General features: G+C 45.0%; 1 protein-coding gene across 5 annotated transcripts in view; it reads left to right on the forward strand.

Annotated features, from left to right (window-relative positions):
* RNF32 (ring finger protein 32) overlaps positions 1 to 14,474 on the forward strand; it is a 567,839-nt gene that overhangs the window by 477,455 nt on the left and 75,910 nt on the right. For 4 of the 5 annotated variants that reach the window (XM_069647959.1, XM_069647960.1, XM_069647957.1 and 1 more), the window contains one exon: positions 12,422 to 12,589. The exons of the other annotated variant lie outside the window; for it this stretch is intronic. In XM_069647959.1, the coding sequence (XP_069504060.1) occupies positions 12,422 to 12,589 (168 nt within the window). The remainder of the gene's footprint in view (positions 1 to 12,421; positions 12,590 to 14,474) is intronic. 5 annotated transcript variants of the gene reach the window in all.

The raw sequence follows: 14,474 nt of genomic DNA on the forward strand, positions 1-14,474 counted from the left end.
GTGGAGCGCAGGTTACGTCCGGAACGTCGCACGGGGCTGCTCTGTGCAGAACTGGCAGTGGAGGATGTCCCTGTCTGCCCCCGTGCATGCACGTCCTGTAGGGTGTGGGTGAGCTCAGTGAGCGCACGACGCAAGCCGGCAAGTTCAGCACAGATGTCCCTGGACATGGCCTGCATGGCATCCCTCAGGGTGGCAGTGCTCTGCGCTACTTCGGCCCTTAGGGTCTCCGTGGCCTGTTCAATGGTTGCCCTAGCCCCCACACATTCTGCGGCATGCTCAGTCAGCATCGTGGACAGTTGCTGCTGCCGTTCTGTGATGTCCTTGAGGGACTGCTGCCCCTGCTGGCCCATGGCCAGTGCTGGTGGTGTGATGGAGGGGCTGCTCCCCTCCTGTGGAGTGAGGACTGGGCATGGGGTGGAAGGCCACTGCTCTACCTCTGTGTGCCCCTGTGTGTGATCCTCATGGGGGCTGGCGTCTGAGAAACAGGGGGAATGTAGTAGGTCAATGGGGCTTCTGACCTCGTGCTCCATGTCTGAGTCTGAACATGCAGCTATTGCAGCTGTCTCACCAATGTTGCTGCTGGCCGCTGACCCGGTGCCTTCTGTGGCAGGCAATGTCGGTAGAGGTGGAGCAGCTGCTGCTGGCCTGCTGCCTACAGGGGTGCTTGCCGGTGGGACGTCCGGTATGCTCGCAGTGGGTCCTGCTTGTTGTGGGGTCTGCCTCACTGCAGCTGAGGTTGAGGGTGCGGGGACGGTATTGATGGCCTTCTTGGCTCTCTTCGTCGCAGGGGTGTCCTGGTCCTCGGGGTGTGAATCTGTGCCTGTGGTGGAGCAAAGGAGGGAGGGCGTTATTGATGGGTCTGCGGACTTTGGAATGACAATGATTGACATTATTCTGGTCAGTAGATGAGGCAGATTTCAGGCAGGGCCATGCAGGTTGTCTCCTTTTAAGGTGGAATGTGGATGCAGGTATGCGGGTGCCAGCAGTGTATACAGGGTGGTGCTCGCATGTGGCTATGGGCAGTGTTGAAATGTGTTGCATTTACACTGTAGGGCAACCTTGTGCTACACATGAATGGACTGCAGTGACTATGGCATGTCTTGTTTGAGGCACCTACCTTCATCGCCTGATGTCGGAGCTCCACTTTCCATCCCTCCGACGCCTTCAATGGATTCCATGCCAATCGTGGTTGCACAGATCTCCTCCCACGGTTGGAGTTTTAGTGGGGATTCCGACCCTCCACCGGTACCCAGGGCAAGGTTGCGGTTTGCAGAGATGACGGCTCTGACCCGTATGCGTAGGTCATCCCAGCGCTTCCTGCACTGCTGGTGGGTGCGGGGTACGGTCCCCAGCGCGCTGACGCGCTCGGCCACCAGGGCCCAGATGGCCTTCTTCTTCGCTATCGCTGTCCTGGTCATTTCCGGGGAGAAAACGACACCTGCGTTGTCTTGCAGGGTCTCCGCAAGCATGCAGAGTTCCTCCCAGCTGAATCTCTCCTGGCGCTGGCGGTCACATGCCTTCTTTACAACTTTAGGCATTTTCGGGTACTTAGATGGGTGGGTGATTGGTTGGGACAGGTGTCAGGGTTGGATCTGGTGTTGTTCGGTAGGATGGCAATGGATTGTGTTTTTAAAGATGGCCGACGTGCTGTTTCCCGTTCCGGCGCGATGACGCTATTTCCGGTCCTGCTTTTTACGGCCACCGCTAATTACGGTGGCCGCTAATTACGGTGGCCGCTAATTACGGTGGCCGCTACTTACGTTGGCGGAAGTGCACCTTGCTCGCTTTACGATGCCGGTAGGGGCCTTTTCCGCCATGGCGTTAATTGCATTACCGCCATGGCGTAATGCTCGTGCGCGATGGGTCGTAATGTGGCGCTCTTTACGCCATCGGCCCACGGCGTAAACGCTCATTACGCCATGGCGGTAATGACGGAAGATTACCGCCTGGGTCGTAATGAGGCCCCTTGTCTTTTATTGGGCTATCCTTAAAGGGCGATCCAGCTCCATTGGGGAGGAAGGCTAGCTCAGGAGAAACGCCACAACGCGGAACACCACAATTGAATCCTGATCCTGCGCTTAGAAACCACTCGTTGGTATTAAGCGCGTTATAAATGAACTATTATAAATTGATTGGTTTTCATCTGGCGTACCCTTAGGCAGGCTGTTGTTACTAATTGGTGATTGTTGAAAGTCATTCTTCTGTTTAAAGTGATTCCAAGATATTTCTATTTCTATAGAATCTCTAAGTTGTGAACATTTCTGAAACAATTATGCAGTCTCTTTTTCCACTGCTGTCCAAAACACATTATTTTTGTCTTTGCCATGTTTATTTCTAAATCGTGGACAGTGGGCTATACGTACATTTGTTTTTGGATTCCTATAGTTGGATCTAATATCACCTCATCATCAACACAAGTAAGCCATTGTATACAAGACTTACTGAGTTTTGGAGGAAAGGTGCCTACTGGCTAGACTGCTATGCCGATGTCCACCATATATAGGTTAAATATCATCCAAACCGGTGGCTTGGAAGCTGAGCTTCACAAATGTGAGCTCGCTCGGCTCCCCACAAACCTGCTGCTCCTGCAACTTGATCTGACGCTGGAGACCAAATTGATCTGGTGTTTTTAGATTTAATGTTGCCTTAACCTCCACAGCATCGCTGTAGAGTGGACCAGGTTGTCAGGACTGTGATGTGAGCTAGTACGGCCCATCTCAACTGGCGCCCCTCCTGTAAACTGTGTCCAAGATGGCTGTGACACTACGGGATGATTGACCATGCAGTGTCGGACTACTGGAGCATGAGGAAGCATCCATGAGTACTGCTGTAACGTATTACATCGCCTTTGCAAGAGGGTGAGAAACAGATGAAATTGACTGTGCAACGAGGCCAGCATAGGACCCTGTTGTTGTCATCATAATGTGAAGTGGTGCACGCAGCCCCATTGTGGCAGATGTGAGGTGTCTGGATGCAAAGATAAGCACAACTTAACCACGGTGGAACTTTTCAACAATCCTCCCAGGCGACTATGCTTCTTAACTTCTTGTCTATCCTCTCTCGTCTTGAATACTGTTCCGACATTTTAGTTGGTCTTCTTTTACTGCAGCATGAACCCCTCCTTTTTGTCTTCAATTCTGCCATTCAGCTTCTCTTTTTATTACCCAACTCCCATGCCACTTATTCACCTTCACTTCTCTCCTTCCCTTTGACTCGCATCTTTAATTTCACTTTCTCTGTATTGTCTTCAAGTGCTTCCACAGCCTCGGCCCTCCATATCCTTCCCACCTGATCTCTTTTTACATCCCTTCCCGCACTCACCTCTCCCAACATCGTCTTCTTCTAAGAACTCCTAAACCCCCTTGTCCCCCTTCACGCTTCTGTTCTTTCACTTTTCTTGCCCCTAACCTCTGGAATTCTCTCCCACCTGACATCCATTCTTCTCCTTCTGCCTATATCTTCCTTTCTCATCTCAAGGCTCATTTTCTTTCATCACTTGTTTGTACTTAACATTCTTTCTGTCCTTTGGCCATTTGTTGTAACTTTTTTTTTATAACTTATTGCACAGTACTTTTGCGAAAAAGCTTCATAAATGCCAATAAAATACTAATTTTGTACCCCCCTGCACCCTTGATGTTATCACCTTCTCCTTTCTCTTACCACCTCCAAAGTCCAAGAAACATTTTCCCAGCTTTTCCAATCACCAGCCACAACCTGCTACACCAACTCAGACTCGGGAGGATAGCTCAGGGGCAACGCGTTCGCTTTTGAAGCAAATCAACACAGAATAACACAAGTTCAATCCCCAGGTCCACACTTAGAAACCTCTGGGTAATAAGTGCGTTATAAATAAACAATAACAATAAGGTACATTTGACTGCATTTATACTGTGGTCCCTCCTCCCCCTAGTTGGGTCTTACATTGAGGGTCTGCACGTGTAAGTGTTGTTTGCATGAGGGCTGAAATTCTCTAGTCCTCCTGAGGGCAGCTGAGGCTGATCTGGGCTCATGGGGCGGGACCAACCCTATATCTGGGGAGCCTGTCACCTTGAATTCCAGATGTGTCCCTCTGACCCTTCCAGAAGCAGCCTGCACTGAGCTGATGGCTGCGTTTTCTGATGAAGTCCTCTGCACTTGGAAAGAAGACTCACATGAAGGCTCCCTAGACTGCTTTTTTCTCCCCAAAAGTCCCCTAAACTGCAAAGGAAAGAAACCCCCATATAGTGCCTGAAGTTCCCTCCAGCCTGACCTACTCACCAGCAAGCAGGGAAATACATTTCCTTTGCTGGCACAGATGCAGAGAGAAGCATCCCTGATTATGAATCACACTCACACAGACTCCTGCAGATACAGAGTTGTGTGCAGACAATGGAAAGTGGCCTTGCATTGAGCACAAGAAAAAGGAAATGAGCACCATTCTCCTATGCCGTTGTATGTTGCAGGACAGACACACTTTCAATAATTTCCCAGAGATTAAGAACGTACACACGTGTCAAACTGTTTCGCAAAATTACAGGGTGTTCTTTTTAAACTCCACATATATCCACTGGGATAGCAGAGGGATCCAAACTGAAGCAGGGAGGGAAAGCAGGGGTTCAAGGGCGGAGCACCTATATGTCCACTCCAGTTTTAAGAACCAAAATAGCAGCTGTGCTTCATATAAACTTAGGCCAGCACCCTTTCATCCAACATGATCCCACATCCACTACACAATCTAAGGGCAGCCCAGCCCATATGTCCGAGGTAAACCAATGTCTGTAAGCATCATTTAAAAAGAGAAGTGACCAGGCTCTAAAAAATCAGTCTGTCAGTGTCAGCTGTTGGGAGAGCTATCAGTAGGAGTCAGCTGTTGGGAGAGCTATCAGGAGGAGTCACTTGTGTGTTGCAAGGTGAGAGAAGCATGGAATAGATAGACAGGAGAGCTCTTGGAGGGAGAAATAATCGTGTGGTTGGAGGAGGAAACTAGTAAGTGTCTGATGCAGGAGGGGGATTCTGATTTACTGCAGAGAACTACTTCTGGAGAGGGATATTTTGCTATGCTAGAAGGGTAAGAGATTGTTCGGGAAATTAGAAAGAGGAGTATCACCTGGGAGAGGCAAGGGAGGCGTACCAGCTGGGAAAAGATGCAAATTGCTAATGGAATATAGAGAGATATTACCTGGAAGGTGATGGTGGAGGATATTGTTGAGGTGAAGGAGATATTGATTTGGTGAGGAGGAAGGAAAAATTGTTAGAGAGAGGAAAGATGAAGATACCTTCTGGTAGAAAGATGGAAAGATTGATTTGAAAATCTCAGGGAGAAATATTGCTCAAGGGAGAAATAACACTGGGAAGATGAGGGAGAAGTTGAGGAGAGATATATCACGGCCGAGAGTCGCGAGAGATTGCTGAAGAGAGCAAGGAGGGAGATGCCATCTTGAAGAAGGCAAGAGATACTCATTTTGAAAAGAAGAGCAACATCATCTTGAAGAGGGTGAAGGTGGGAGATATTCAGTTGGCGATTTGGCTTGGGGAAAATAAGAGTCCAGATTTAAGAGGAGAGTTTTATGCAGAAGAAAGATGGGAGGATTTGGAGGTAACAGGACCTTAAAAAGAAGAGTAAATGCCATCCGAAGGGTGAGTATTTTTGGCAGGAGAGCAAATAAAACTACCATCAAAGGAGAGAGCAAAGAACCAAGTTTCTAGAGAGGGGGATAGAACCAGATCATCCTAGGTTGATGCGAGTAGAGGCCACGCTTTGGTAGCAAGGATAGTGAGTTCCTGGAGGACCCTGTGGATCCAGGGGTGATTCCAGAGGTGGGAGGAACACCTGATGACGAGCATCAAGGGGAGAGAAAGAAAGAGTAAGGCTCTGAACCCCAGCAGAGGCATTCCAGATCAACACGAAAGCATCAATCTTGGGCCCAAACTGGCAGGAGGTCCTAGCATGACTGGGAAGAGAGAGCCCCAAATAAAACCCCTAGGAGGCAGCAATCCGGGTAACCCATAAAAAGACTTCTATCTGCGTGGAATCTATGGCTCTGCAGTTAAGAAAACCTCTGGCCTGAGGAGAGCATTGAAGGATGTGGTGATCCCCTTTTGGACACTTGTGGGATGCAACAATGCCCTCCCTGATAAGAGATCCCTTTTGGCTTTTAATGTACTTTCTGTTGAGATTCAGAGGACCTTTTGAAGCACTTTGCTTTGTACTGGTCTCCTGGTGTGGATTGATTATTTTCCTGGAACTTTGAGACACAGAACATTGCCATCCTGACACCTTTGTTGTTCATAAATCCATATTCCATACCGACATTCATTGGCTGAGTTTTCATCATCACCCTGACACGTTATGTTTAAATTTGTACAAAACAAAGGGTGCTAGAAATGCCTCTAACAATTCTTGGCGTGTGTTCTCAGTTCTGGTAACATAGCGACAGTCATAGGTGCCTTGTATTTTCAGTGTGCAAATTATGTGCTGAGACCATGCTGGGTAATACATTGATTCTCTAGAGTAGGGTTAAATGCCAGAGAATACAGCAGCTGCAAAACAGTTTTCTGAGTCAGTTTCCCCACGTTCGAGGAGCTGCCGGCTTCAGAAATTGCTTCTGCAGAACCTCTGTTTTTTTAGCAGATTTTGCAGACTTCCAACCAATATTAATTTGAATTGTCGGGGGAGCCGATAACAGTAATGTTGTACATGTAACCTTCACCGGTCAGAGAGAAATGCTTTCCCTTTAAGGGGAATCCTTTCCTATTGGAGATTTGTGTATGTCCAGGGCAAGGTTCAAAGTCTGTTTATAGTGGAGAACGGTCTTCTCCGTTACCAGGTATATTATGATTAGGATATCTAGCAGAACTCCAGTCTCGGGGGCTGATGGGGCAGTCTGGTGTTGAGCGACTGGACCCTTTGTACTGGTTTCTGGTGGGGCAAGGTTCCCCTGTTACGGGTCAGAGACCAGGGCAAGGTCACCAGCAAGGATCCTCCCCATATAACCCCTGGGTGTAACATCCACTAGCTTGAGGTAGTTCTTGATAGGATATGATAGGTTGTTATAACACCCTTAATACCCAGAGTTTTATAAGCGCGGACCCAGGGATCGAACCTGTGTTGCTCCGTGTCGCCTTGCTTCCAAGGCAAGCATGTTGCCGCTGAGCTATCCTCCCAGGACAACCTTCCCTGATTCACCTTCCTAGCAGTTCCCAGAGTCAGGCAGGGGACCTCTTCACACCCCCTACAATTTTCCAATGTTTGATTCCAATGGCAGCGAAGATCCTCATGCGCTTGCATCAGAATTGTGTCGGAAGAGTCTAGAATTCATTGCATTTTATTGATTAGTGACATAGTTATTATTGTTTTTAAATATTAGATTCATCATTGGCTTGATCTCTCCACTCCCCCCGGGAATGTCGTATACAAAACGTACACTCACACTCCATCTTGTGCAACTGTTCAATGCAAGTCATTATTTGATTCACTATTACCATGGTCTTACAGGTAAACGTTGATCTGGCCACATCATCATCTTCAAAGAATTCTACTTTATCCAAGTCCCTTGTCTTTATCACTTCAAATTGAGAGATTTTGTGCATTATTTGTAGGATGTGGTTGCAAATTTGCCAGGGTACTTCTTCCTCTGGTAAACGTGTGGTGATAATCATTTGCTTATAGGGTTCACAATAACTGAGTAAATAATATTATACCCTGCTGCCATATTGGTTCTTAAAACTGGCACCGGCATATAGGCGCTCCACCCTCGTTTTGGCCACATTGTCATCTTCATTTACTTTAACACTGTTAAGGCTTTGTTATAGATCAATTCCATCAACCATGCACCCTTCTACATACAAACTCTGATCCTCAGAGTCAGCCATAGTATTAGATGTTACAGCACACTATTCAATCAGGGTCACATCAATAATGTTTATGTCTACAAACTGTTACACTCTTTATTTGTCTTTCCTTTGTCAGCCCACATAATCCTAATTATTCTAAAAAAGATAGGCCTTTTTTACTTTTGATAATACACTGCTGCTTAGAAATCTGCTATTTTTTAAGGCGGTTTTCTTTTTTTATTTGTTTTGTTTGCCTCAAGATGTGTTGTCATTTGCAATTATCCTAATTTAGTGATTTCTTGCCCATCGTTCACATTTTTAACTGACATTTATATTTATTTCCCTGGTTTCCACTTTTGTCACAATGCTGTATTGTGGGCAGGCTAGTGAGGATGGGGAGTGCGCAAGGGAAGTCCATGTTTCCATGTGCGCCATGTGGGGAACTCAAGACTAGACAAGTTTCAGTACTAAATTTGGTGAATTTGTTGGTATACAGTAAATGATATGGTGGAGGTAAGGCCAGTGTAGGGAAATAACTGAATGAGACAAATGTCAATAATAAACAAACCCAAATTAGCTTGAGACAGCAGGGACCTCTCACTAGGGTGGGGGTTAAGCTACCAAATGAAAACGTATAAGATCACACCTCTAAGTATTGTCTTTTAAAAGAAAACCAAAATGCAACATAGTCTCTTACAAGTTCCGGGGAATATCTGTAAACTGGCTTTGTTCAGAAAGCCAATTGACTGCCTTAGTCTTTTCCATCAGGTTGTGGGTTTATCAGGGTTGCCAAACCTTTGTCAGTAGAGTGCACTGGTTTGGGCCTCCATTCCCAACATGTATCCGGTTTGAGGAATACTGAACAAACAATCTCATCCAAGAGGCAATGGTGGGGGAACCTCTGTAGTTTGGGCTCAGCTAGTTTGGGTCTCTACCCTATGATCAACCTGGTCTGCCCTACCCTCTTTAGGATTTCTTTCTAGGGATGCCTGTTCGTTTGCCACCTCCTCAGGTCTCATAAATATATTTCTTACTTTGGTTCTTATTTCTCGGGTGCTGATGTTAAGGGCTTTTAGCTCCTACCCATTCCTGATCTGTGCTTCTTTGAATGTTTCTCTTCCCTTTCTCGATCTTTTTTTGATGGTATCAACCTCCCATAGCTCTGATCCACCAGAGGATGACGCCCCTTCTTCTTGATATAAACTTCTACCCTCCAATGATCTTCTTTTACTTCCTCCAGCACCTGCCCAACGCTCAATCGCTCCTATATCCAATAATTCCTCTCCCCCTGATAATTCTCACTTTTTCCATCCTTCTCCCCTCCCTGACAACTCTTCTCCTTCTAATACCATGTAGAGGAGCAGGTGAACACCTTGTCTCTGGAATGACAGATGAAGAGCCACAAATGTGAACCTATGCATGAATCCTTACAATATTCCTGTACCAGGTCGAGTATATGACAGACAATATGCACTTAGGCAACCAGTTAGAGTGTACCCATAAACTGACATATGGAGGAAAGTTACCAAGAAGGATACTCATTGCTGAGATGTCGAAATGCAGCTGTGAACAGAATGGATGTACATTAAAACAAATGTCATAAAGAAAATATAAGAACCTATGCAGAAACGATTTAAAAATATTTAAGAGTGATGATGTAACTGAAGAACTAAGAGAAACATGTATTCAATAATACAGTAATCATGAACACGAAGAAGAATGAAGTGACTCACTGGTCAATAACTGTAAATACTCAGAAATGCAAGGTTGAAAGAACATATAGGCAATTACTTATGAGAGGTATATATTCAATGTTCAGGATGACCATTAAAAGAAGATGGACGACGGCTTATGTCAATCAACCCAGCTGCCCCAAAATAGGAGCCCAGGATCTTAAAGTGAAAAGATGATGAACAACTAGTTTTTTCCTTGCGAAAAAGAGGAGTAGATTGGCTGAGGACCAAGGATGTTATTTCGAGAGATGAAGGCAAAGTACAGAGGAAGTCCAATGAGCAGACCATGTGCGAAGGACATATTATCTAAGTTTAGGAGGAACAAGAACATTTACAGATGCCAAGTATTGAACAATTAAAAGTGCAAAAAGTTTATATGGGATAGAGTGTGCAAGTCGCTAAAGGCCAAGAGGAGTAACTGCACTTGGTATAATTGAATCAAATTGTGTTGAATACAGTGTCAAAATGGACACATTCATAGTCTGGTAACACTTGATGAAGAGCTTGCAAACAAGGGTTATTCATTAGGCTTGAAGCTAAGATAATGGCATGCCTACACTACCTTTAATTTTCAGAGACAGTGCAGACTGGCAAGGTCAATCTTCAAATAGAGGACATTAGCATGAGGCCTCCCGATGAGAGAGGGTAGACTAATTGGGAAAACAAGGGGAGAGCTGATGTATCTGCATGCACCTGGGATTTGTTTCTATGTACGTGCTGCTAGCCAGTCGAATGTCAAGGGTTGGATTTGGGTTGCTAGCGAATCAGAAAGCCTGCCATGCACTTTTGCATACAATGTTGCAAGTATTATTCCGCTGCCATATTCTTTGCTGTAATCAGTGTTCTACGTATGTAGAAGTAGCTCAGAGCGTGTCCTACAGACAAGGGGCAGCCAATGGGATATTAACCCATGTATAATTCTATATATACACGTTGCCCTATTCCAATCCCACCCCTCGATAGGTTTTTGTAACATGCCCCGTAGAATAATGTCATAGATGACGCATCTAGCATTATAAGTGTAATCAAAAAGACATTGTGATCCTACATGAATCAAGTTGATGAATGATGATTCACCCTGCTTTCCTTCATTGAGATAAAAGCAGTATTTTACCATCTTCTTTGAGTCTGTCCAGTTATTCGGTCTAAGACATTTTATTGGTAATTCCATCTAGCACAAAGATGCTTGAAGGTGCTAGAGCACAACCACCTCTCTCCTTCTCCACCTCCTCCATTTCCCAACAATGTATTACTTCTGAGGACTTTGTTTTCCTTCTCCAGCCTCCAGCTCTCTCCCCCTGCTCTCCTCTGAGCCCTCCTCTCTCTCTCTCAACACTCTCCACCAGACTCCATCCCCCAACTCCATACCCATACTGCCAGTCTGAGCTGACTGCATCATATATCAGGGGCTCCACTCCCCTGTGGTGCTGCTTACTGTTATTGTGTACACCTGTGTAGTGAGGGCTGCGCAGGTTGCAGATTAGGTTCTGGTTGGTGGTTATGAGGTTTGGAAGGGGACTAACCTGAGCCTACATAAAGATTTGCCACCATCTTGATTCCAAAAGGTGCATGGGTAGGTTCAGAGTCTCCCTTCCTTCGCCTAGCAGCCTTGATGTCATGGCCTGTCTAAGTTTAGGTCACACTGCTCTCCTAGCATGTGAATCTGGAGTCAGAATATCTCTTGGTAAGCAAGAGAGGCTGATAACTACATTTATTTTCGAGGAACATTCAACTTTGTAATCCCAGCAACGCAGAGAAAATGGTGCCTGCATTTTTCTCTGTTCACCTTACCACATGAATCAATCTCTGGTTTTTGCAACCACGGGACTTGTGCGGGCTACACAGGGATGAATCATAATGGAAACTGATTACTCCAGGCCGCTCCAGCGGGTTACCAGGCAAGCTTTCTGTTTAATTTTGGGATGGGGTAGCATGTGTGCAGAGATGGTGCTTGGCCCATGTTTTACCTGGACAGTGGCTCAATACTCTTGTGAAGTTCAAATGTGCCTCGTGTCCCAAGCTGTCCCTGTCAGCTGCCCACCTCTAAGTGTGACCACAAAGCAAGTAAAGTATTTCACAGCAAACATCAGTTAGATGGGCAAAATCCAATCATCAAATGTTGTGAAAACAAATGGCCCAATTACACTAATGTGCAGAAAGCTGCTCGTGTAAATCACTCTGAGGCAGCTAAGCAGGAGGACAATTAGCGGCCACTCCAGCTAAATAGTCTTTAGTTAAAATAAAATGGAAGGTGTTGGATTAAAGCTTCTAGGAGGCTTAAAAAACCAACAGTTCTATTTATTTTGAAACAAGAATAACGCATGTTTATTAAAGTAAATAATGGTTTGTAATCCTAATGACTTGCTTTACACCTCGACCTCAAATCTGCTTTTTTCCCTGTTGGGGCAACAGCCAGGAATGCATAAAGGTGCATATGTAGGCTATAGACAGAATGACTAAATGACTAGCTGTGAAAGACACGGTCATCTATAGTTCTATAGCAGAATGTTTAATGTACTGGGTAAGGTCCCACATGCACCTGTGCAATCACTGTTTTTAAATATGTACAACCCAGAGTGCATGTGTAGCTCTGTATCCGACTACTTACAGCTGGATGCCCATTGCACATATCTCAAATCTATCTATATTAGAACAACGTGCACAGCCTTATGCAAGATTCACGTGTACGTAAAGCCTTCGTATGTTTTGTTTCAACTGTACAGCACTGTTAAACATGAGCTTGCTTGTTTAGCACTGGACAAAATAACAGCCTACATAAATGTAATATCATCTATCTGAAGTATTGGTTTTCGTGGCAATAATAACAGGCAGTGAATATGTTCAATTGATGATTAATATTTGATATTGCCCTGCAGTTTAAAGAAATCAGCAATAGACTAGTGAAATCCTATGACACCAACATTGATGAATTCTTTTTGGAAATCGATCGCTCTGTTGCGGCAAGTCGGACTGTGCTTCAGCAGTTGGAGGATACCATTGTCCCAGAACTCACAGAGGCGGACTGGGAGAAAATCCAAATGCAGGTCAGTGGCAGCTACCTCTCTAGTTTAGTAGAAGTCAACCACATGTACATTGATACTAGGTCCTGTCAAGCAGATTTCGGGGTATAGGTGACCATATGAAATGTCAATTCTGATCAGATACTTCTCTCCTGATTTGGCTTTTGGATGCTTATGTGAACGATCTTTCCAGAGTAAAGGTTACAGGTCAGTGCTAAAATCAGGTTATAAAATGTATGAGTATTATAAGACACAGATTTATCTGGGAAGTAACGTTGTTCACTACTCAGAAGGAAAGAGTTCAATAGAAAAGGAATTTGGGGGTCAAGACAGATGTGAGGATAGGACGTTCCATTTATCTATCTATGATTTATTTTATATCACGCCACTCACCCAAATGCCTCAGGGCGCTCACGAGACAGGCAAAAAAAAAAAAAAATGGGGTGCAAACGGTCTTGGTGCTATAGAGTTGTAGCAGAGATCATGTGCTTATTTAATCTATCCCTCTATCAAAAAGAAGCGTTTTCAGTTGTTTTTTTTAACTGGGTCGTTGATGCACATGCCCTGAGATCCAGAGGAAGTGAGTTCCATATGGTAGGTGCCCATGCGTTTAAGCCAGCACCACCAATCCTTTTTAGGACACGCTGTGGGATGTCTTGATCCACTTTTGCTCTGCCATGCGGCATCCCTGTGTTCTGATGGTGCCAGAAATATCACAATGGCCGCAAAACCCTTTGCGCGCCAAAACCTCTGAAAATCGTGCTTTACAACCCAAAAAGTTGGCTACCCAATCTACCATGCATGTTGTCAGTGGTGGAACGGAGATCTCACTCCTGAAACATGTTGCTGGGCTTCACCACAAGTAAAAATGGAGCATAGAGGGAAAATCAGTGCTTTGCTGAAAGAAATCTAAAATCTTGCTGTTAAATCCTTTTTTCTTGGTTGCTGAAACTGCGGAATGCCGGTACAAAACACCCTCAAACATCCAATATTCTTGCTGGGTGCTACAATTCACTTAGTTCAAGAAATCATTGTGAACTTATAATATCCTGAAAAGCTGAAAGTATCAAAGAAACATCCACAGCCAAAGTTCCCTGCCTGTGGAATCTGTCAAAATCTGGGCGCAGTACCCTTGGCCGCCTGAATGACAGCTGTCAGAAGCCTGCATGAGAAACTGTAAACTTGTACAAACTGAAATCAAACGGTTGAAAACTAAGTGGCCTGTTACTGAGAGTAACCTATGTTGTAATTGTTTAAATCCCATGGTTTAGAATCTGGAATAAGTGTTCTAGCTGCTGGTTTTGCAATTACAAGTTGTTTTAAGCAAAGGAAAAATGCAACAGAATAACATTTAAATTCAAGCCTGACTAAAAGCAACCAAACCAGTATAACAGCTTCCCCCACAGAGGCCAGGCCTCTTCCTTCTGCTTCCCTCCACCAGGAGATCACACCTAAGTGATGATTATAGGGTGGGAGGAGAATTTGGGCTGCAGTGGGAAGGAGACAATGGACATCCTCCAGCTACAGGAACTGCCAAGTATGAAGGGTTGTAAAATGGCCTGAGCCCAGGAGGAACTGGAAGGAGACTGCTTCTGAACTGCAGAGAGACAGAAGGAGGCGGAGACAAACAAGCATTTGTTGCTTAACAAGGACGAAAGACACATTTTTAAAAGACTGATAACTTACTGTGTAAAATTGTCAAAAACACATAAAAAATAACAGCATTGTTAATGTAAATATTGGCTGCAAATTTTAAAAGACGCCGGAACTCTGACATGTTCTAAGAAGAAACGGTGGAAAATGTGATATTACACAAAATGTATTTTTGATAGAAGCATGCAACTTCATAGACTTATACCCATGCGCAATGTGCACATTTGTAGAAATTTGCTCCTAAATTGGACATTGT

Source organism: Ambystoma mexicanum, chromosome 2q (genome assembly GCF_040938575.1).
Source record: "Ambystoma mexicanum isolate Mex_15411 chromosome 2q, UKY_AmexF1_1, whole genome shotgun sequence".
Classification (NCBI taxonomy): Eukaryota; Metazoa; Chordata; class Amphibia; order Caudata; family Ambystomatidae; genus Ambystoma; species Ambystoma mexicanum.